The sequence below is a fragment of the Antechinus flavipes genome, chromosome 2 (genome assembly GCF_016432865.1).
Source record: "Antechinus flavipes isolate AdamAnt ecotype Samford, QLD, Australia chromosome 2, AdamAnt_v2, whole genome shotgun sequence".
Taxonomy (NCBI): domain Eukaryota; kingdom Metazoa; phylum Chordata; class Mammalia; order Dasyuromorphia; family Dasyuridae; genus Antechinus; species Antechinus flavipes.
In genome coordinates this window covers 452,720,704-452,744,856 of record NC_067399.1, presented here as the reverse complement: position 1 = coordinate 452,744,856, position 24,153 = coordinate 452,720,704, and the positions used below count along the sequence as shown (strand labels likewise).

The following is a 24,153-nucleotide window of genomic DNA, read 5'->3' as shown; positions in this document are numbered from 1 at the left end:
GGCGCTTGCGCAAGAACCACTCTGCGGAGGGAGGGTGGGAGGTGGGGAGGAGGGTGGGGGGTGACAGTGCTGGAGTCCATGGCACTGCTTCATCAACCCCAGGTAGCTTCTAGAAGTGGCATCTCCCGCTACTCTCTTGGGCTGCCACGGGCTGGACAGAGCTGAGTGGTATTTGGTTTTCCTAGCGAATTTAACCCCCATCCGTCCGCTAAACACCCCCTTCATGTCTTCGGGAAGCTCCCCTCCTTACCGAGCCCCTGTCTTCCACGATGCGTTCTCCCCCATCCCCTCGTTAAGCTCGCGTCATTCTTCGCTGAGCCCTCATTTCTCAATGAACCTACATCAACTAACCTCCCCCCCAGCCCACCCACCGAGCCTCATTCCTTAGAAGAGAATCGAGCCTCTTCACTGAGTCACCTCCCCTTTCAGATACCCCATTTCTGTCAAGATTCCATCCATACATTTAAGGACAACATAACTAACTCCAATGGAGCTTTGGGGAGCTCTGGACAAATCCCTCTCCACATTTTAAAAGCCTCTTTTCTACCTACGTTTTCCCCAAAGCTGCCTTTCCCCCCAAGTGTTTAGTCTGAGGGAGCTGTTCTCTCTACCGGCCCCCTATTTAATCTCCTGTTGTTATTTGGTTTGCCTTTCCTTTTTTTCCTTCCGTTCGCCCGGAGATAGGATAAAATCCCTGGGTTTTGGCCAGTGAGAATCCGGATGATCAATCAGTTCTCCAGAGGTGCTGCAATAGTGGATTGTGAAGATTTTAGCCAGGCCCCATTCTCATGCTCCAGGCAATATTCCCCACGGTCCCTTTGGGAATTCCTGATAGGCTGGGGCAAGGAAGTCTGAACCCCCTGGGGTCTTCTAATCTACATCTGGGCTTTTCTGTGAAAGTTAGGAATCTTTTCCGCTCTGGGTATAGTGCCTGCTGGGATTCCCTCCCAATCAATCTCCTCACTCCCTTTCTGCCTTGATTTGGGTCCTTCTGAGATTTGTTGTATGGTTTTAGCTAAGTTACAGGGCCAGCAAGGGCTTCCACAGACTTCAATCTTCAGGCAAAATCCTCTACCAGCCCATGTGAACAGGAGGGCTCTGTGAGGATGGACCTGGGCCATTTCCTAGCAACATCCCAAGACAGTCTGTTCTCCTCCAGGTGCAAAAAAACAACAAAACAAAAAACAAAAAAACAAACCACCACCAACAACAAACAGGCCAGGAAGCCACCATAATGGGGGGAAAAAAAGCAGAGTGTCAGGGACTTTAAGGAACCTCTTCCTAAGTAAATTTTGTCCTGGCTCCAGGTACAGGGTCCTCACTACTGACATGATCCACTCTAATATTAATCCAGAGTAAGTCCTGATCTTTGAAAGGAGGGTCTAATAACCCCCACCTGTTGGGAAGATGGTCTGACCTTCTGTTGCTAGGAAACTCAAGAAAAGCTGAGCAGAGGAATTGGTTGCTAGGAAACACCAGAGATGGGGGTGGGGTGGCCATTGGTTGCTAGGGAGCTCAATGAAGCTGGGGAAATTCAGGCAGATGTCCAGTTTAGAAGTAGCCACTTCCCTAAGTCCTCTTCCCCTCCTCTCCCTCTTCTTTCTTTTCTCTTTCTCTCTTTCCTTAATAGTGATGGTAATCTTAAACAAGTCACTTCTCTCTTTTAACCTATTTTCTCATCGCCAGAATGAAAGTTGGGCTAAGGAGTCTTTAAAGCTCTCTCCTTGCTATCTCTAAAGATTCTCTGTTCTCAGAGACTTTTTAGCTTTGATATGCTAGTTTTTTGGTCTCTGCCTCTCCTCTTCCTCTTGCTTTTCCTGTTTCCTTTTCTCTAAACTTTTCTTGTCCTTTACCTCTACCTCCATCTCTTCTCCCTTCCTTTCTCTACCTCTTTCCCAAGGAAGTATCAAGATAAGGAGACTGATTTCTTCTGAGAAGGGATACTCCACCCAGAAATGTCCTGTCCCCCGGTTTTCTTTCTTTAATTGTATTTTATCCCCCTAGTTATATGTAAAGATAATTTTTAATATTTATTTTTATAAGATTTTGAGGTTCCAAATTTTTCTTCCTTCATTCCTTCCTCCTTTCCCCTCTTCCTAAAATGGTAAACAATTTGAATTAGATTATATATGTTCCCCAGCCTTTTATCCACTACATCTGAAGATTTGGACTGATCTTTTCCAGTACACTCAAGGCAAGCACCTTGAAGGTGTGTGTGTGTGTGTGTGTGTAATCCCTCCGGGTTCTTCACTCTATTATTCCACTTCCATCTGTAATTTCTTTCCAGCCTCAAATGTTCAGCAGACTTTTGTGGTTGAAGCACCTGGGACCTGGGTTGAGGAAACAGGTGATTAAGGAGTATGTGTGTAGTGTGTATTTCAGAGTCAGATGACCTAAATTTAAATACCACTTCTGACACTTAGCTATGTGGCTTCTGATTTGTCATTCAATTTCTCTGGGCCTCAGTTTCACTCTTTATTTAAAAAAACAGTTGTACCCAATGATTTCCAAGGTTGGTTTGATTTTTTTCTGGCTCTGGGAGTTTATGATTACATGAATAGTCTAAGAATAGAATGTGATGCTGCTTCCAGACTCTGCACCTTGAGAGATGTTTTGAAAAGCCCATCAGGGACTGTTGAACTCTCCATTATCTCTATAAAAGTGTGGAGCATATAATCTTGGCATTTCTAGGCCCATGATGACCCTCAGCCCTTCTACCTCCACCAAAAAAAATTTGTCTTTGGGTCTCCAGAACAACATGTTTGGTTCTGGTACCTATCCATCATTAGGGCCTGGATCTGTGTCAAAGTACTCATGATTTAGGCAGAAGATCTGGGTTTGGAACCCACTTTGTCACCTTCTGCCTGTGGGACCTCAGACAAGAGGCTTCTTCCCCCCTCTAGGACTCAGTTTCTTAATCTGTAAAATGAGGGGATTAGACTAGATAATCCTTCTGATTTCCTCCAGCTCAAAATCTTATGATTCTCTGATCTTCCCAGCCCACAGCAATTCTTGGTCCACTAACCTCTTGGCTCCAGTACCCCAAACTTTCTAAGAAGGAAGGCACAGAGCCTTTCTTCTTCCAGTGATGTTGAGGAAAATACCATGTAAATTTGTGTTATCTAGACATTCAAACTAGAACAGGATTGAACTTCTTGGGGTTGCTGTGGGATAGTATTTTGGAAGCCTTAACAAACTATATAAGTCAGCTATTTTTAAAATAGGATTTAACTCCACAATAAGACTGTTAAGTCATAAAAGAATTGTCATTTCTCCTGTTTTACAGATCACAGGATTTCAGGGTTAGTGGCCAGCTAGTCTAAATCTTATCTGAAAAAAGAAATCACAGAGACTAATCCAGACAAAGTGACTTTTCCCAATTTATTTAGCAGATAGAGCCAGGAAGAAAACCCAGGGCCTCTGAGCCCAAATTTGGTGCTTGCTCTTTCTACTATACTGTTCTTCTTTCCTCTGTGAATTTCTGTGTCTTTGGAGCTGTTTATGCCTGAGTCAGCACATTATGCTTCTAAAATCTTCTACTTTGAAACCCATCTCTTCCAGGAAGCTTTCTTGGACTCTTCCAGACCACAGTGATTCCCCACCCCTGAATGCCTTAGTGGCTATCTTACATCTGGTAGCATTTGATTATGCAGGGTTTTCTAGGTATTATTTCCCTTTAGTTTTATAAGAGACCTAGAGCTTCATATTTCCTAATGGACTCCTGAACTTTGGAAGGACAAGAATCTGTCTTATTGATCCTGCCTTACATTTCTTTGTATTCTATCCACTGAACTTGTTACACAGCAGGAACTCAAAAATAGTTCATACATCTGGAATTCAGTCCTTTTATTGGAAAAGATCAAAAGACAGGACTAAATGATCTCTTAAGTTTCTTACTATGAAGACATCTTATGGCTCCTCCAATAGCCTACATTCAAAGATTCTTTCCAGCTTTGACATTCTATAGTCCAAGGTCTTTTCTAGCTCTTGACAGACTATATTTCCCTTCAGTTATGACATTCTCTGTTCCAAGGCCTGTCCTAGCCCTGATATTTTATGTTCTAAGATTTCCAACTATGACATTTCTATGTTCTCAGTTCCCTTCCAGTTATAACATTTTGGGTTCCAAGATCCTTCCCAGACCTGATATTTTATGTTCTAAAGTTTCTCCTAGCTATGACATTCTATGTTCTAAGTGCCCTCACAGCTATGATATTCTCTGCTCCAAGGCCCGTCCTACCCCTGATATTTTATGTTCTGAGGTTTCTTCTAGCTATGACATTCTATGTTCTAAGTACCCTCACAGCTATGACATTCTATGTTATATGATTATGTGTTTTATTCATTGATTACTGGAGTTCTCTTCCTGAAGGTAGAATAGCCATTTTCACACCCACCTTCTTCCAGAATTGAACAAAAGTCGAGATACTACCACAATTTAGCCAGCAGATGTCACCATGATCCTAGACAGTGTTTCTTCCCCTGTCTCCTCCCATCTTTCCCTTCTCCCTCCCTCCCCCTTTCTCAAGTCTTATCTCATCCCAGATGCAGGAAGAATCTGAGAAAAGGAAACAGGCTTATACTTAAGCCTAAATGGGCCTTGGAACATAGATTGTCGGAGCTGAACCGTACATCTTCCCTCTGGTTCTGTGTCAGAGTCACAGAATTAAAACAACTTAAGAGTTGTAAGGGATCTTGAAGACAATATAGTCAAGCATCTTTCCTTTACAGGGGATATTGAGATATGAAGTGGGAAAGACATTTGTCCTAAGTCATACAAGAAGAAAGCAGCAGAGATGGGATTCAAGTCCAGGTCTTCTGACTCCTTTAAACTTTATTCTCTCCTTCCCTTCTCAATTCCTACATTCCCATTTAATGGGGAACCTGCATTTTCAGATCTTTTCAGGTCTAGGGGTTCTCCTTTAGGGGACACATTGAAGTGTTGGGTTGTGTCTAAAAGAGGTGAGCATATTATGGGCGAAGCTGGTAGATATGTTATTAAATTGGCTGAAGGGGCTAGGGATGTAAAATAGATTTTTTGGGGGTACATCTTAACCATTTTCAAATATTATGAAGGATTGTAACATGAATCCTGTACTACTTGACCCCAGAGGACAGAACAATGGGCAAAAATGAAGGGAGGCAGATTTCAGTTGAATAGAGCATTTCTGTAATAGAACAGGCAACTTTGGTGGAAAGTGAGCCTTTTATAAGGCTGTTCTGTGTTAAAATAGGTAGAATGATTGGTTGTTAAAATTCATGCAGACAGGGCTCCTGCTTTAGTTGGGAATTAGACCAGATCACCTCTGAGGTCCCATCCAAATCTAAAAGCTAATGAAATGAAAGGTTTTATCTCTTCATAATGGATTTACTATATCACAATGGGAAGGAACTTGGGGAGCAAGAGACTAGAGGCAATTCTGTACTGTTGAGGTCTGCTTTTGTCTCCCCAACCAGATTTTTAAGGATAAAAAGACATGTAATCTTTCATACCTACCCTGGGCAGAATTAAAGCTCAATGAAGTCCTGATGGAAGAAGTAGAAAAAAGGAGAAAAAGAGAAATAGACACATAGAGATAGATAGGTTCTGGGCACATATACTTTATTCAGTCCTGGTATTGGGCAGCAATACTAGAGTCCAGGGCTTCCAGCCCCTTCCACACAGAGAGGGGGCTGTCCCCCTCCTCCTCTCGGCTATGAGACTAGTTCTCCAAGACAACACACAGTGATACCTCTTCACTCATACAACGTTTTTAAAAAAAAGAAAGGAAATGCAAAAGAAAGCGATAGAAAGGAGGCCTGGAATTGGAGCACCACATACAGGGGTAGCTGGTAGGTGGGTTGGGATAGGATATCCCTGTAGAGATGCTGGCCTGTGTGGGGAACGGCACAGAAGGAGGTGTGGAGGGACCAAGGGTCCCCATTTGTTCCTGAGAGATCTGTGTATGTGGGTATTTGAACCTATGACAGAGTGGGGCATACCATGTCAACAGAATCTAGGTAGGGATGGGAGATGGGCAAGTTGGGAATGAGGAAGGGCAGTGAACGAGGGGGACAGGTGAGGCTGTGAAATGCCAGGTAGCTGAGAGAGGCAAACAGTAGGAGGCCAGAGGAAAGAGGAAGGAAGGGAGCACAGCACAGGTTGGGGGAGGCTGTCCAACAGAGAGGACAGACACCCTCTGACAGGAAGAAATATGGTTGTCATCCAGGCCTTGAAGGACCTGGCCAGCATTTCTTTTTAGCCCACGGAAGCCATAAGCTAGGAATAGCCCTCAGACCCTGCATTTCATAACCCAGATAATCCAAATGCATGGGAAAAGGCACCTGTCCCCACTTCAAAAATGGGCAAACTGAGGCACAGAGGGTCAGTATAAGACAAAAACTAGGGCTTCTTGTACTAGGTTACTCACTCTGAATTAATGCTCTGACCATTCCTGTCACATCCCTCTGGACCCTTCAAGTCAAAGCTTAAACACTGGCCTGCAGATGACCCCTCTTAGTCCTGGGAACCACTCTGGAGGCTGAGCATGCCTCAGGGAGCTTGCTGAATGACTGCTGAATTGGTCACTGACTCCAAGCTCTCTCCACCTCTTTCCCCAGCTGAATGATAACACTGATCAAAGCATTTGGCACTGAGAACTGGGTAAGGGTCAAGGGGGAGAGGTTGAAAGAGGGTTGAAAGATAGTCAAGAGTAATAGGGCCTGACCATGGGATCCAATCCCGAGCAGGGAGAAATTGGCAGGGCCCCAAACTCCATGGCCAAGCACAGGGAGAATCTGCATGGCTTACTCTTCAGAGGTTCCCCATCTGGACATTTGCTGTCTCCCCTCTTGAGGAGATGTGAGTACTCAGGAAGTATTCACTTTACTGGGGGTCTTTCCCAGGGGCCCCAGCAGGCTGTGTAGAAAGGATATATATTGTTGAGTGCTTTAAATAGCCTCTCCTGCTCTCTGCTCTGTTTTACTTTCAGATGGCTCTCAGAGTAGGCTTTTAAAGGGAGGGAAGGTCTGCTGTCCTCTGCCCCCCTTCCCCCATCCAGCAGCTCCATGTATGATTCCCCTCAAGGGGCTTGTAGCTTGTATCTTGGAATAGATTTTTGATGGTGCTACCAGTCCCACTAGTAAAGAAGATCTGGTCACTCTAAGTGGGGATAGGATATTTGCTGAGGTCAAAAGGTCTCAGCCTGGACTGGGTTATTTTGGGGAACTTGATGAACCAAGTCATCTTTAGGTGAAGCCCACAGATGGAGCTCTGGGCAGCACTTACCCTGCTAAGAGATGAGCAGCTAGGGCTTTTCAAGGTCACCTAATCCCACCCTATCATTTTACAGATGAGGACTGGGGCTAGGGGCACCTGGAAAAGGGCAGTCAACAGGGCAAATGAAAAGGAAGAAGGAAAGGGGTTATCATTTCTCAGGGGTGTCAGTAAGGTATCCTCAGACAACAAAAGAATTAAATAATCCTCTTTAGAACCAGGGAATTCACCATTCCATCAATGTTTCTCTTAAAAGGCAGAGCTTTGAGGTCACCTAGAGTTGATAAGGTGGTTGCAGGCTAAAATAGAATGTCCTCTGCCTCTATCTTTGTCCAGAGTGGATTGCCCTGGTGGGGTTGGTAACTGGACAAGCACCCCAGGTTTTCCTCAAAGGTAGCAAGTCCAGGACGTGAAGGAGGAAGCAAGGTCACAACTTCAGCTCTTCATCACTGAGAGAGGGAGGTCTGGAGGGAGACTTGCAGGTGGGGGGGCAGAAGGGAGTAAAAGGGAAGAGGGGAGGGGGAAACTATGGAGTAACCGAGCACAGGAATAGGGGTCATGGATCTGGGTAAGGAAGAGCTAGGCTTCAGAGAGAATCATTAGAGCAGTCTCTCTCACAACCCTGAGCCAGGATGGTGTGATGAGTGGAACACATCCCAGCCAGGGAAATTTTGAGGGAGGTGGGCTTGTGTATTCTGGTGAGACCTCCCTTTTGGAGAAGAGGGAGGAGTAGATGAGATGTGTGTGCCTGCATATGTAGGACATAGAAAAAGGGGGTTCTGCCCAAGGAATGGAATGTAGGGCATATAGGGAAAGAAGGGGGAAAATAAGATATGTGTATAAGGGGTGGAAAGAGAGATTTGTTTGTGGAAGAGATGGAGAGATTCATAAGATCATAGATATAGAGCTAGAAGAGACCTTAAAAGGCCATGTAGTCCAACCCCCTCATTTTACAGATGAGGAAACTGAGGCCCCAAAAGGTGAAGGGATTTGCCCAAAGTCACACAGGTAGTTATTTTAATCTGGAATTTGAACACAGATCCTCTGACTCCTAATCCAGGGCAGTAACGAGCTGCCTCCCTAAGGGATGGAGAGAAAAGTGTCTCTGTAAGGAATGGAGAGAGGGTTGTCTGCGTCCATATAAGGGGAAGTTTCATAGATTTCTAGAGCTGGAAGGGATCTTAGGGGTCATCTATTCCAACCACTTCATTTTACAGATAAGGAAATTTAGGCAGAGAGGTCAAATCACCTGCCCAAGGTCACACAGCTGGTTAGGGTCAGAGCTGGAACTCGAAGAGGATTCTTTCATCTCCTATCCAGCTCCACTACCCCATGCTTCCACCACAAAGAAAGGGGTGTGTATATGGGATGGAGAAAGGAGCATGCCAGTGTGTAGGGGATTGAAGGAGCAAAGACCCATGTGTTTCTGTGTTTAAGGGATGGAGAGAGGGGTGTGTCTAGGAGTATGGAGAGAGGGGTGTGTCTAGAAAGATGGAGAGAGGGGCGTGTCTGGGTGCAAGTCATGGAAAGTGGGGTGTGTCCATAGGGGATGGGTTGTAGGGTAGGCTGAGTGTGGAGGCATGGCTGAGGGCGTTTGATTCGGGGATGGGGTGACAGCGGAAGCCTTTGCCTTTGATGGGGCTGAAGGCCAAAAATACCTGATTCCTGTATGTAAACAGCTGGTTTTTGAGTGCGACCTGATTTGTGGAGTCCGAGTCACCTAGTGAGTGCCTGGCTCAGTAGGTGAAGACCAAGTCCGCGATGCTGGACATGAGCCAGTCTCCAGCGATCATCTCGGTCACCTCGGGGGTGCAGTAGTCCGGGAACTCGAAGTGCGAGGTCCCTGCAGGAGGGAACTGGTCCGGGTCCTTATCGAGGGCGGTGCAGTCTAGGCCAGGGCCTATGGTGCCTGGGAGTTGCCGGGGCAGGAACCCAAGAGGTTCCTTCTCCGGCTCTTCCTCCTCTTCCTCCTCCTCCTCTTCCTCCTCTCTCCCCTCTTCTTCTTCCTCGCGCTCTTCGTCTGAAGGAACCAGGGAGGAGGGCGCAGGGGAGCCAAGCGGCGAGGTGGCGGTCACTCCGCGCTGCGAGGATCTCGAAGTCTCGGGGGTACCCCCAGCTTCTTCCGATTGCGGCTCCGGGCGCGGCCCCCCTGCCCGCTCCCCTGGTCTCCCCCCAGCCCGCCCCGCTGGGACCATCCGCCACAGCTCGCGCCCGGGAGTCTCCACCAGCCGCACTTCCAATAGTTCCTCCTCCTCCTCCTCTTCTTCGTCCTCGGCTTCCACCTCCTCCCCTAGAGTGGGGCCTCCCCCGCGCTGCTCCCCAGACTCCCCGGCTGTCTTCCTGCGCCCCCCACCCCCGCGGCCCAACAGCGCCGGCTTAGTCTTGCTGGGGAGGCGGGGCCGCGCCTTACTGGGCGCCCCCTTGCCCTTCTTACGGGGCCGGTACTTGTAGTCCGGGTAGTCAGCCATGTGCTTGAGACGCAGCCGCTCAGCCTCGCGTACGAACGGGATCTTCTCGGAGTCCTGCAGCAGCTGCCAGCGGCGGCCCAATCTCTTGGAGATCTCGGCGTTGTGCATATCAGGCCACTGGTCCATGATCTTCCGTCTCTCGTGTTGCGACCATACCATGAAAGCGTTCATGGGCCGCTTGATGTGGCCGCTGGGGGTCTTGCACCATCCCGGCTCACCAGGGGTCTCCCGGCGGAGCCGCGCCCTCTCGCCCGCAGCCGGCGGCTGGCAGCCTTCCCGCTTGGCTTCGCCAACGCGACCTCTCTTCTGTTGCACCATCCCGCCCGGGACTTTGCCCTCCTTCACTCCTCGGTTACTTAGACGGCTGCAGGGGCCCCAGGCATTCTCCAGACCCGGCCGGGGCAGGGAAAAAGGGATGCGCGGCCAGCCAACTGGTTCGGCTCCGTCTGATCCTCTAGAGCAGGAAAGCTAGCTGGGCTACCTGGTGGAGGAGATGGGCTTTGGCGGGCTGCGCATGGGCCCCCGACGGGCTGGCGCGTGTGGTCAGCTCTGGGGCTCCATACGGGCTTGGCGCGTCCACAACCCCTCCTCAAGTTTATTTCAAATCCATTACAGAGGTTTTCCAATGGAAAAAATTTGCTTCTTCTTGCTGGTGTCTGCCGTCTTCTCCCAGTCCACGCTGTTCGGTTCCCCAGTCAGCGGGACTCCTAAGCCGACGCGGCTGCCGCCTGCACGCATCCCAGCCAGGCGCGGGGCCGTTCGGCACTTCCCCGCCCCTCGGCCGCCGCCTCCCAGTGTCTTTCTCCCCGCGCGCCCCCGCTCGCGCGCGCCCGGTCTCCTCTCACGCGCACCCGAGCCCCGGGCACAGTCCTGTACGCTGGACCGCCCCGGGTCAGCCCCAGCTAAGGTGCAGCTTCTGTCAGCTGCCTAGCCCCGCCCACCTCAGGGGATAGCTGAGACTAAGGTTGCCAGGCAGGGGAGGGAATATTTGCATCCCCCAATCGCTGCCCTAGGAGCTAGGGCTTCTGTTGGGAGGGCGGGGTTCCGGATTGTCCCCTTACCCAGGCTCTTGTTGTGGAAGGTTGGCAATAGTTGGAGTCAGTTTCCTTTTCTCCTAACCCACGCCTCGAGGTACTAGGACTAGGTGGAGTGAAGGGGGATGGATCTTTTGACCATCTCCAGTCCAGATCTCAAGTGCGGGATGTGGAGAGGGGGATGAACTGGCATTCTTTTGATACTCTTTTGATACAGAGTATCAAATCAGTTGGGGAGCTTTTCCCGTAGTCTACTCTCTCCTGCTGGCAGGTCGAATGATTACCCCAAAGGCTTCGTGCATTCCTAAATCTAGCCCTGGGTACGAAGTAGGGTGAGGAGGGAACTGGTTTCAGGTCCCTTACTCCCAGGGAAACTGTTGAGTATCTGGTAGTAGATAGAGATGGTGTCTCTGGGTCTCTAGAGAGGCCCCTCTCACTAGCCTCTTCATGCTTTTAGTGGAAGTACTCGCGGAGACTCTAGGTTAGTCAGTGTCCGCCCCCACGGTACTCGATCACTTCTCACCCATTTTGGACCTCTCCTATAATGTTTCCGCGATCATTTTGTCTCCTTAAGGTTTTGGAGCTTTTTTTTTTAGGGTCGAAGAAGTCCACAATGTCTCTTCTTTTACAACTCCAGGTGAATGGCGAACTTGGGAGCGAGTCACTGGAACCTGACCCCTTCAGTGGGCATGTCTGGCCCCATCCCTGCGTCAGTAGTGGGGAGCCAGGGGCAGTATGGGGAGAGGAGACTGGAAGAGAAATGGGGATCAGGTATGGTAGGCACACGGGTAGGTGGTGCCTGTCTTGGGGGCCTGGGAGGGGGTCCTGGGCCACGTGTCCTGCGCCTCCCCTAATGCCATCCAGTGAGGACATTGCGGGGCGGGGGCGGGCCCTAGGGAGTGGGTCACCTTCATAGTGTTGTTGGCACTCCCTCCACCGGCTGTAGGCTAAGCTGAGAGAATGAGAGAGAGAAAGGGGGGGGGGAGAGGGAGAGGAGAGGGAGGGAGAATGTGTGTGTGTGTGTGTGTGTGTGTGTGTGTGTGTGTGCATGCGCGCGCGTGCCTCATGGGGCGGGAGGGGCAGCTTCTAAGGAAGAGATGCGCAGCGGGGTGGGGAAGGCAAGGAAAGAGTAGAACAAGGCTGAGGAGAACTCGATCTGAACCTGCGGGGTGTCTGGGTGGAAGAAGAAAGGCCAAGGGGAGGTGCAATTCTGGCCGCCCAGCCTCCCGGTGGGGTGGGAGGAAAGGGATGTGAGCCGAATGCTAAGGAGAGGGGGAGTGGGGATAGGGTGAGATGGGGGAAGGGCTGAAGGGAGGCTTGGAGGAGGAGAAAAGCAGAAGCCTCGGGTTCTGCTTCAGACTCAGCTAGAGATCCTAATTAGCGCGTCTTAGAGCTGGGCTGGGACTGGTGGGCCATTTCAGTGAGCACAAGGAGAAGGGGGTAAAGGCACGGAGGAAGACACTCGCTTTAAAGATAAAGGGAATGAGACATCATTAGAACTAGGTCCACTGGAAGGAAAATTATTCCTTTATTTGTATCTTAGGAGGACACCATCCTTTAAGAAGAAAAAGGATAAAGTGCTAGGTTCACTGGCCCGGGAGAGATCTTTAAGGTTTTTTTCAGCTCTAAATCCAATTAGATTCTATTATTTCCTTTGGGAAGGATCACCCTTCTGGCACCAATTCTGTAGTTTAAATTTTAATTTACATTTTGATCCTGAACTCAGAGACTTCTGGGCTGGATTCTATTTAGTCCCAGATAAGTCACTTGGATAAATCACTTCCTTTCTCTGGGATTAGGGTTCTTCCTCTTTAAAATGAAGAAGTTGAACTAAATGGTCTTTGGGGTCCCTTCCAACTCTAAAAGTTATGGTCTTATAAATTCCTTTCCCTCATTGCCTAGGAAAGTAGCAGTTCTGAAGTAAAAAAATCTGGATTTAAATTTTGCTCATTATCTGTGTAACCTTGGATCTTCACCTGTTTGGGCTTCTGTTTCCTTATCTCTAAAATGGGCGTTGGAGGGAATTGGACTAGATGTTTCCTGGGGGACTTTCTATTCCTAAATCTATGATACTATGATTGTCTTTCCAATATAGAGAAACTACAGTGCTTTTGCTGCTAAACTGCAGGATAATCAGGTTAGAAATATGCCATTGAGAGCAAGTTTGCCATAGCTAAAACACGCTATTCGCTACTAGCCTCCCACCTCTACCCCATCCCATTACTAATATGTTAGTTACATGCTCCATTTGACATCTCTTCAAGTCCAGCTGGGTTAGATTCAGAAGGATCACATAATAAATTGGTGGAAGAGCAAGGGCTCGTTCTAGATTAATCACAAGATTTCCCTTCATGAACTGTATGATCCAACTCAACTGCCCTCTAGATTGTTCCTTATCTATACATTGCACTTCATCTAAAGCATTAGTGCTTGCTGTTTTCTAGCATTTGAAGCCCTGGTTCCTTTAAAGGCTAAATTTATTCATCTCATTTTTAAAGGACCTTTCCAGATTGCCCTAGTAGTTAGGGCCCCACTCCCACTCAGATTGTATACTTTAGATTTGTTTTTCATCCATTCATTTATCTCTGAACATGTTGTATTTCTCCTCCCAAATAACCAGTGTAATGGAATCTCCTTCATCTTGGGGACTTTGTGCCTTTCTGGGCTGGGTCTCTGTCTCTCCCTCTGTCACTGTCTCTCTATCTCTGTCTCTCTTTCTCTCCCTTTTCTTCTCCTTTCCCTCCTTTCCCCCTCCCTCCTCTTCTTCCTCTCTCCCTTAATGTCCTTTCCTCCCTCTTTTTTCCCTCTCCCTCTTCCTAGTCTTTTTCTTTGCCTCTCTCTATCTACTTTTCTGTCTCTTTCAGTCTCTGTTTTTTGTATCTCCAAGGCCTAACCCAGTGCTTAGAATATTTGCTTAATGAATGTTTATGTTCAATTGAATTGAATCTTAAAGTCTTAAAGGTCTGAAGCCCAGGAAGACCAGAAAGCTTCTCCAAGACAAAAGAAACAGCTCTGAAAATGATATATCAAATACAATAGATGTGCTTCCTTTATTTCTTGAAGTTCAAGAGAAAACACTCCTCTGCAGGGTGAAGGTAGGCTCACTGACTGAGAAGCAGTGTTGCATTTTGGAAATAGTGCTGGACTTCATATCCAGTGACTTAGTTTCATCTGTTAAAAATCTAGCTATATATCCATTTACACTACATATACATCCCGGGATTGCTGTGGGACAATTGCTTTTCGAACTTTAAAGCATGAATTAAATGTAAGTTTTTGTTATTATTTTCACATTATTATTCTTATTGATTGTGACACACAAAACATCAGCAATATGTCTCTGACTTCTCAAGATCTTAGATCTTAAATATATTTTAGGCCAGACTTAGAACTCAGAAAGCTAAATTGGAATAAAAATGGCAAACTGAGGGGGTACACTTGCACATGTTAATAAAGTGAGGTGACTCAAATGAGCCAATTTATGGGACAGAATGAGTATCTAGTGTCTCAGGCCACCTCTTCTTAATATGCCCCAAAGAATCAAAATTCGACCCACCAGATCTTGAGCACTGCCTGATCAAAACTATGAAGTAGGTAAAGTTTGTCAGTTCCCACTCCCCCTATGAAGAGGCCTATTCTTTCTCCCAGCCTTCATTTTTCTTCCATCATCCCCATCCTCTGTTCTCCAGGGCATATTCCCATTCCTGGTCTGCTGTGATATCAGTGCATCCCTGCTGATGAGTAAGCTGATAGCCATTAAAACTATGACTCACTTCCAGGGGTATTTGCTTTTTCAGACCCAGGATGTCAGATTGTCAGGATGTCAGTTTGTAGAATTACAAAATCACCACATGTTAAAACCAGAAGACACCTTAGAAATCATTAGCCAGTTTTAGATATGTAATAAATATTTGAAGAATGAACTTAATCCAGTCTCTTCATTTTTATAGATCTAAAATATCTAATATGGAATCTGAGGATCAGGGAGACAGGATCTGTCAGTGGTAAAACTAGGTCTAAAGAATTTTGTGACTCCTTGTCCACTGTTTTTTTTTTTCTGAAACTGCCTCAGGGTCATTAGGAAGCCATTAATCCGGCATTTAATTTTTACAAAGGAAGGATTCTGAGGTCCAGAGAGAGAAAATAACTCTCCTAAGAACATACATACCAAAATTAGAAACATCTTAGAAAATGGAAACGCTTTCAACTTCCTACAGTGGTGGAACGACAAGCAGAAAGATGGATCATTTGGGGTGGAGCACCCTGCTCAGTTCTTCAGTTATAACATAGCAACCTGGCTCTGCCTTGGCACAACAGACTCCCTGGTTAGCCCCCTTAACCTGCCTCCAGAATCCATTATCTGCAGTCTCTCTCAGAGCATGAATTCTCTGTATTAACTATTGTCCCATAAAACAAGGAAGAGACAAACATGGATACATTTTTAACCAAATGACTTCAGTGTCATATTAGCTTTTGCTCTAAGTGAGTATCAGCAGGAGATTATGGGGAGAGACAGACAACGGGGTAAGCAGGCAATGGGGTAGCAACAGACAGATGTGTTACTGCTCATCACTAATAACTTAGAGAATTCTTTTTTTTTTTTTTTTTTTTTTTTTTAACGAAGTCGTGTTGCAAACAGTGAAACAGGAGAGAAAGCAGGGCCATTGCTCATTGGCTCATCCCTGGGTCTAGGGTGGAGATCTAGGGAAAGGGAGACGGCCCCATAGATGGGATGAATCCCTTCCCCTGTTTTCTGCATTCTCTCACCATACACTTCCCCCTCCCAAACTGGATGAATCTAGCTTCCCATTGGCTCTCCTTTTCCATTGGTTGCTTTGAGGACAGCTGGCTTGGTGGACAGTCTCAGCCCTGGGAGCCAGTTTCCTTAGCAACAGTGTCTAGAAAGGAAAACCACAGAGGCTGGGTGATAGACATCTCCCTCCTCCTTTCCTTAGACCCTGGGGCAGACTCTATCAGTTGTGAGGTCTTCCCAGAAGAGAGATAAAGGTACTTGGATCCACTTAATCCACAAGGGTCAGAACCACCCTGACATTCAGTTCTCCTGAAGTCCCTTCTAGATACTCTCTCCCCTCTGCTGTTTTCCCAGACACCACATCTCTCAGATTTTGCAATGTCTCTAGCCACTCCTTCTTGTCTTGTTGGCAGGCACATCTTCTCCTCCCTTTAAAGCAAGGACCTCCGTCCTTGATCTTCATCTCCCTATTCTCTCTCTCCATTTCTGCTCCTCTTTCCTTTTGAAAGCTAGTGGGATATAATGGCTAGAGCTTAGAAGACTAGGATTTACATTCTACTTCATTCACATAGAATAAGATCATAAATTTGAATTGGAAGATACAACAGAAATCATCTAGTTCAATCCCCTTATTTTATTTTTTTAGGGGCTATATTGATTTTTTTTGGCACAAAGATTTTTATTTTCAAAATACGTGCATAGTTTTCAACATTCACTCTTACAAAACCTTGTGTTGCAAATTTTTTTCTCCCTTCCTTCCCCCATCCCCTCCCCTAAACAGTAAGTACTCCAATATATGTTAAACATGTGTAATTCTTCTATACATGTTTCAACAATTATCATGCTGCAAAAGAAAAATCAGATCAAAAAGGAAAAAAAATAAGAAAACAATGCCAAGCAAACAACAACAAAAATGGTGAAAATATTGTGTTGTGATCCACACTCAATCCTCACAGTCCTTTCTCTGGGTGCAGATGGCTCTCTCTATCACCAGACCATTGGAAATGGCCTGAATTGCCTTGCTGTTGAAAAAAGCCATGCCCCTCAGAATTGATAACTGTATAATCTTACTGTTGCTATTGTACAACATTCTCTTAATTCTACTCACTTCGCTTAGCATCAGTTCATGTAAATCTCTCCAAGCCTCTCTGAAATCATCCTGCTGATCATTTCTTATAGAAAAACAATATTCCATAACATTCATATACCACAATTTATTCAGCCATTCTCTAACTGATGGGCATCCATTCAGTTTTCAGTTCCTTGCCACTACAAAAAAGGGCTGCTACAAACATTTTTGCACATGTGGATTCTTTTCCCTTTTTTATGATTTCTTACATAAATGTGAGCTCTTATTATTCTCTTCCTTGATAATCCCCAAGTTCCAACCTTTGTGCAGATGACTATATTTTCAGCCCTGACCTCTTTCTTGAGCTTCAGACTCTCATTTACATTTGCTTAGAGCATGTCCCTCTAGAACCTGAACTTCTGCTCCAAGGATGAAATTATTGGTTTCCTTTAGAAACCCATTCCATTTGATTTTCTGATCTCTCAATCGCACCATCCTTTTTCTAGTCAGTTGTCTAACCTCTTATGCAGGGATCTGTGGACTGGTATGGCTTAATGGAAAGTGTCCAAATTTAGGATTAGAAATCATAGGTTGGATTTCAAAATCTGCCACTGATTGCCTGTGGAACCAGAAATATATAATTCATGTTTTTTTAGCCTCAATTTTCTCTTCTGCAATATGGGGATATTATAATTGCACCTCAGATTTGTTGTTAGGAGAGCTGGTGTTATAAAAATGTGAACCAGGGCCAGAAGGAAGAAGGGAAATAAACATTTATTAAACATCTACTATGTGCCAGGTGCTGTACTAAGTGTCTTGTGCTTCAAAAATAATCTTTCATTTGTTCCTCACAATAACCCTGTTAGAGTTGTGTTAGGTTGGGTTCTAAGAGAAAAAAGGCATGGCAATGGATGAGAAATCACATTCTGTACTCACCAGGGCTGTATCTCAGAATTTCCATTTTTTCCCAAAAACTAACTCATAAAACTGCTTTTTTTTATTATAGCTTTTTATTTACAAGTTATATGCATGGGTAATTTTTCAGCATTGACAATTGCAAAACCTTTTGTTCCAACTTTTCCCCTCCCTTCCACCCCCTTCCCCAGATGGCAGGTTGACCAATACATGTTAAATATGTTACAATATAAGTTAAATACAATATATGTATACATGTCCATACAGTTATTTTGCTGTACAAAAAGAATCGGACTTTGAAATAGTGTACAATTAACTGTGAAGGAAATAAAAAATGCAGGCAGACAAAAATAAAGGGATTGGGAATTCTATGTAGTGCTTCATAGTCATCTCCCTAGAGTTCTTTCTCTGGGTATAGCTGGTTCAATTCATTACTGCTCTATTGGAACTGATTTGGTTCATCTCATTGTTGAAGAGGGCCACGTCCATCAGAATTGATCATCATATAGTATTGTTGTTGAAGTATATAATGATCACATGAATCATTGGTCATATGAATCCTTTCTTGATATATAGCCAATACCAACCCAGCCAAGTTGCTGCTGCCCTCTGTCCTAAAGCTACCTTGTATTAAATTTTTACATATTTTGTATATACTCATGTTTGTACAAGTTGTCCCCTTGTCAGAATGTAAACTTCTGAAGGCAGGGACTGTATGTCTTTATATTCTTAACACTTAGCACAATATTTGACACATAGTAAGCACTTAATAAATGCTTGTAGTTGATCTTTTTATTTAGATCATTGGTTAATCACTTAACCATTTCCTATACAATATTTCCTATACAATTATTTTCTCCATAATCACCTTGAGTAGGATATAGTCTAGACCCCCTAGAAAATACCAAGAAATATCATCTCTGAACCTTAATTTCCTCACCTCTAAAATAGGAATAGGAATACCAAGAATATTTACCTATGAAGTGTCATGAGAGAAGTGTTCTATAAATCTAATAGTAAGATAGAAATGGGAGCCACTCCCTTCAAGGAATTTTCCCATGCAGATGGAGAAGATAAGATGAAGGAGAAAATAACTAATATCTTGAAATATCCATCAGCTCAACTCTATTTAGCTTCGGATCTTTCATTGATATTGAGGTCATATTTTTCTGCTGAGGGATAAGAAAGCAGAGGTAAACTAAGTTAGAGAAAATGCCAACAATAAGGAAGATCATAAATAAATTTACTATAGGAAGTGACATGGAAATGGAGCTTTGGAGGAAGTTACAGATTTTAAGAGGCTGGAATGAAAAAGGAGTGAATTCCAGGCATGGGGGGATTGACTCTATATGGAGACATGGAGAATATGGTAATCAGTCGACTGAGTTCAAGAACCAGGATGAACTCTAAATCATAGAGAGGCATCAGAGCAGTGTCCTGGGGAGTATCTCCCAATAAGCTATATATTCTCAATTAGTAAGTCCAATTAGTAAGATTGGTATAGGTGCTTTGAGAATTCAAGGAAAGATAGGGGAAAGGATTAGGTTTCATGGAGGAAGTATTCAAAAAATGTTGCAGTGGAAAAATCACTGGACTGGACTAATAATTTATTTTTTGACAGAGGGTAAGTCCCAGTTCATAGATTCATAAGATGTCTCAATTGGAAAACATTTCAGAAATTGTCTAATCTAATCATCATTTTACAGAAGAAAAAACTGAGTCCAAGAGAGGGAAAGTGACCTGCTCTGAGTTGCACAGGAAGCCAGTAGTAGGTAAAGCACCAGAACCCAGACATCCTGACTTCTAAGCCTGGACAATTTCTATTTTGCCACCTTGGAGGCTCCAAAGCAAGAGCTGGAAGACAAAATGGGGATGATTTTGATGGGAAATTTTTCTCATACTTGTAACTTATTAGAACTTTCTCATTATTATGGCAGAAAGCACAGGTGTGAGTTGACTATGAAGGGATACTATCTTTAAAAAATGTTGATGGAAATCTTTCTCCACCCTTCTTTATTATTTCCTCATCCTTCCCTCTTTCTGCGTATCTCCCACTTCCAGTCTTCTTGACCTATTTTTCTTCATTAACCTTGTTATTCTCATTCCTATAAATCTACATTAAGTGACTAAGATATGGGCATGTTGGGTTGATTCTTCTGGGGGACGAATGGAAAAGGGGGATTGTTGCTTACCCCAGAGTCTGGTCATTCAGTCCCTGAGGAGTCTGGCCAGAAGCCTTGGCAGCAATTTACATCAGTAGCTGGGCTCACTGCCAGTTTCTTCCCCTTTATCCCACTGGGGAGCTGGCCTGGGGGGAGGGAATATTTATTTATTCCAAGAGGGAGCCACTTGGCTGGAAATTAATTGTGTGTCCTGCCTAGAAAAAAGAAGTGATGGGGACTGGGGGAGGGAATAGGATCTAGATAAAGGCTTTTTCCCTGAAGTTGGCTTTAGCATTACATAGAAAAGAAAACATTTTAGCTGGAGAATAAAAGAAGGGGGAGGAGGCTGAGCAAGGGAAGGGGGAGAAAGGGTAAGTCAGGGTTGGCCCAAGAAATCAGTGTCTCATGGTGGCACATTCTTAAAGGAGCCTGTTATTATGGCTGGTAATTATGACTGGTAATGTATAGAACCATAGAAACTTAGAATTAAAAGCACCAATAACCTGGACAGGACTGGTGATTTCAAGGGTGTAGAAGAAAGCTCTTGAGGAAGGAAAACTCCCTCCACCTAAGCAGAGTGGGTTCTGCAAATTAGAATTTAGAGAGTTTTCTGGAGGAATTGAGAATCTGAGTGAGAGACATAAGCTTAGAACAATGGAAGCTTTAGCTTCAAGACCCTAGATATTAAGTACTTCTTTATACTGGGCTTGGATAGGAAAAAGATGGACTACAGAATAACTCCTTGACTTGATTGAGTTTACATTCTATGGTACAGTAGGACATGAAGCCCAGGAAAGAGATGCAGTGAGAAAGGGCTATTTAAGAAATAGGCACTATCAATTGTGGGTCTTAGGGTCTAGTGTGTAAATGTTTTGTAGGACTGGATATAGATAAGAATATTTAATCAGGATAGGCTTTTTGAAAAAGACAATTTTGTGTAATGGAAGGAATGCTGATTGATGAGTCTAGAGACTTAGGTATTGTTCTGATTCTATTATTGACTTTCAGTGTGAACTTGGATCAGTCACTTTTGATCTCTGGGTTTCAATTTCTTCATTTGTAAAATTGCAGGGTTTGTATCAGATAATCTCTAACAGCTTGTCCAGTTCTGGCATTTTATGTTCAACTTTCTAGAGTCCCTTCTAATTTTAATATCTTTTGTTCTAAAGTCCTTCCCAGTCCTAACCTTTTTGGTAATATATTTTATGGTCTTTTCCAGCTCTGACAATCTCTGATCCATCTGCTAGGAAGCTGGGAGGGGGCCCTTTTTTCTTTAAGAAGTCTAGAATAGAGAAGGGATTTTCTTGCTCTTACTCATTAAGAGTGTGAAGGGCAGAACCTGTTCTTCAATGCTGAGGGTAGGGTAGGATGGTGATTTACTATTCTAAATTGCCATGTTGTAGGAGGAGGAGACAGAGACAGAGAGAGCAGAGTTAGAGAGGGACAGAGAGACAGAGAGAGACAGAAACAGAGAGGGATACAGAGCCCCTAGTGACACTGAAATATTCTTAGTGCTGACAAATAGTCTAGTATAGGGAAAAGTTCACTGGGTTTAAAGTCAGAACTTCAGGGAGGAGAGTCCCAGGTCTGCCTCCTACTAGCCGGGTGACCTTGGTACACATTATTACATGTTTCTGAGCCTTGGATTCCTAATATATAAGTGAGTTAGTGATAAAAATAATCCTCTCCCTACCTACTTTGATTTAAGAATAAAATATGATGATGCAAAGCACTCTGTGACTCTAAAGTGGTGAAGTAATTTGAGATCTCATGATGACAATAGTATGAACAATTTTGGAAATCTAGGATTCCAATTGCCTCTATATAATAGAGGAAGCAGTAATGGCCAATGAAGTTTTTAAGTCCTTTATATTGGGCATGGTTCTGTATATCATATATTATAAGGCCGAAGTTCTTGGATGTGCTTTTTCAGATCTAAGACATCCTGATTTTTGATTTTATGTACTGGGCTTATTATCACTAGTTAAAAAGATTTCATGAGAACTGCAATGGGGGAGACAGAGCTAAAATGGCAGAATAAAGGCAAGGATTTGCTTGAGCTCTCCCTCAAACTCTTCCAAATACTTTTAAATAATGACTCTTTTTGTTAATAAATTCTAGAGCCTTAGGACCCACAAAAGGATGGAATAAAATGACTTTTCAGTCCAAGACAATTTAGAAAGTTGGCAGGAAAGATCTGTTGCATCAGGGTGAGAGTGGAGCCCAGTTTAGCACAGGTGATCGATCATGCCCAGGCAAACCAGAGCTGGCCTTAGGAAGACTGAATCAGTGGCAGCACTGTTGGTTTCCAGACTTCTCAGCCCAGAGACACCAAAGACAACTTAGAAGGTTGGCAGGAAAGGGATGTTGCATCTGGGTGAGAATGGAGCACAATTGAGCACAGCCCCAACAAACCAGGAGCAGACTTTGGGAGTCACTGTGGCTGCTTCCAGAGCTCTTAGTCCACAGAGGATAAGAGGGTTGAACCACTGGCCAGAAGAAATTACAGGAGTTTCTTTGCTAGCACCAAGGCAAGACTCTGCAGCTTTGACCATGGTTGGGTGGCAGTCCCAGGTTGAGAGGAACACCAGAGCTTGTGGCCACAGTGGAACAGAGATCCTCCTCATAGTTCTAGGGCAGAAAAGACTCCTTATGGTCATTCACAGACCAGAGCATGGGCTAGAAGAGTAATAAACACCTTTCTTTAGATCATCCCACCTTGAAAGAACTGCAAACATGCAGGTCCTTTGAAATATCTCTGAAAACAGTTACATAAAACTCCTGAAGCTTGGGACAGTGCATCCTCCACCTTAAAAGCAGAACCATACCTTAACAAAGAAAATCAGGAAAAATAAGTTAACATTTTGGTAAGAAAGAAAAAAATACTGAAGAAAGTAACACCTTAAAAAACAGACTAGGTCAAAATGGTAAAAGATGGACAAAAAAATCTGACTACAGACACTTAAAACTTCCTAGCTGCGTGACCCTTGGCAAGTCACTTTACCCCAATTGTCTCAGAAAAAAAAAGCAAATGAGAAGAGTGTTTTAAAAAGCAGAATTGACCAAATGGAAAAAGAGGCACAAAAATACATTGAAGAAGAAAACTCCTTAAAAAGTATAGTTGGCCAAGGAAAAAGGAGGTACAAACCTCAAAAAATAATTCCTTACAAATTAGAGTTGAGCAAATGGAAGCTAATGACTTTAGAGAAATTAAAAAATAATCAAACAAAACCAAAAGAATGAAAAAATAGAAGAAAATGTGAAATATCTTGGAACTGGAAAAACAAGTGGTCTGGAAAATAGATCCAAAAGAGATAATTTAAAAATTATCGGATTACCTGAAAGTCATGATAAAAAAAAGAGCCTAGATATCATCTTTCAAGAAGTTATCAAGGAAAATGGTCCTGATATTCTAGAACCAAAGGGTAAAATAGAAATAGAAAAAAAAACCCACCTCTTGAACAATATCCCAAAATGAAAACTCCCAGGAATATTATAGGCAAATTTCAGAGTTTCCTGGTCAAGGAAAAAATATTTCAAGAGCCAGAAAGAAATCATTCAAGTACCATGGTGCCACAGGGAAGATAATACAAGTTTTAGCAGCTTCTACATTAAGAACTGGAGGGCTTGAAATATGATATTCCAGAAGGCAAAAGAGCTAGGAAAGAATAATTCACCCAGCCAAAAATGAGTATAGTCCATTGGGGGGAAATGGACATTCACTGAAGTAGAGGACTTTCAAGAATTCTTGATGAATAGACTGGATTTGAATAGAAAATTTGATTTTGAGATACAAAACTCAAGAGAAGCATGAAAAGATAAATAAAAAAGGAATTCATAAGGGACTTAAGATTAAACTTTTTACATTTCTACATGGAAAGATGATACTTATAACTCAGAACTTTCTCATTATTAGGGCATTTAGAAGGATTATATATAGACAGAGGACACAGGTATGAGTTGAATATAAAGTAATGATATCTAAAAAAATAAAATTAAGGAATGAGAGGAATGTACTGGGAGAAAGGGAAAGAAAGAAGTAAAATGGAATAAAAAAGTTTTTTTTTTTTTTTTAAAGGGGGAAGATGAAAGAGCTAAAGGCGAATGAGTGAACCTTACTATCATCAAAATTAGCTCAAAGAGGAAATAACATACACTCAAGTGGGTATAGAAATATATCTTACTTTTCAGGAAATTGGGAGGGGAAGGGGATAAGAGAAGGGAGCATGGTGATAGAAGGAAGGGCAGAGTGGGTAAGTGGTAGTCAGAAGTGAAACACTTTTTGAGGAAGGGCAAGGTGAAAGGAAAGAAAGAATCATACAAATGAGGCTAGGGAATAACATGAAGAGAAATATAGTTAGCAATAACTGTGAAAAAATTTTGAAGCAAGTTTCTCTTAGAAAAGTCTCATTCTTCAAGCATGTAGAGAAATGAGTCAAATTTGTAAAAATAAAAACCATTTTTAATGTGCAACCATAACTTTTATTCTATTACTTA

At 43.9% G+C, this 24,153-nt stretch overlaps 1 protein-coding gene across 1 annotated transcript; it reads right to left on the bottom strand.

Moving 5' to 3' along the window:
• Positions 1-5,585: 5,585 nt before the first annotated feature.
• On the bottom strand, positions 5,586-10,618 carry SOX12 (SRY-box transcription factor 12). The gene has a single exon (XM_051979454.1). It carries the CDS (start codon positions 10,039-10,041, stop codon positions 8,992-8,994), a length of 1,050 nt encoding a protein of 349 aa, XP_051835414.1. The 5' UTR covers positions 10,042-10,618; the 3' UTR covers positions 5,586-8,991.
• Positions 10,619-24,153: the final 13,535 nt, after the last annotated feature.

Excerpts from the sequence above, each read along its gene's own strand:
- SOX12 (XM_051979454.1), bottom strand. The coding sequence starts at position 10,041 with ATGGTGCAACAGAAGAGAGGTCGCGTTGGCGAAGCCAAGCGGGAAGGC.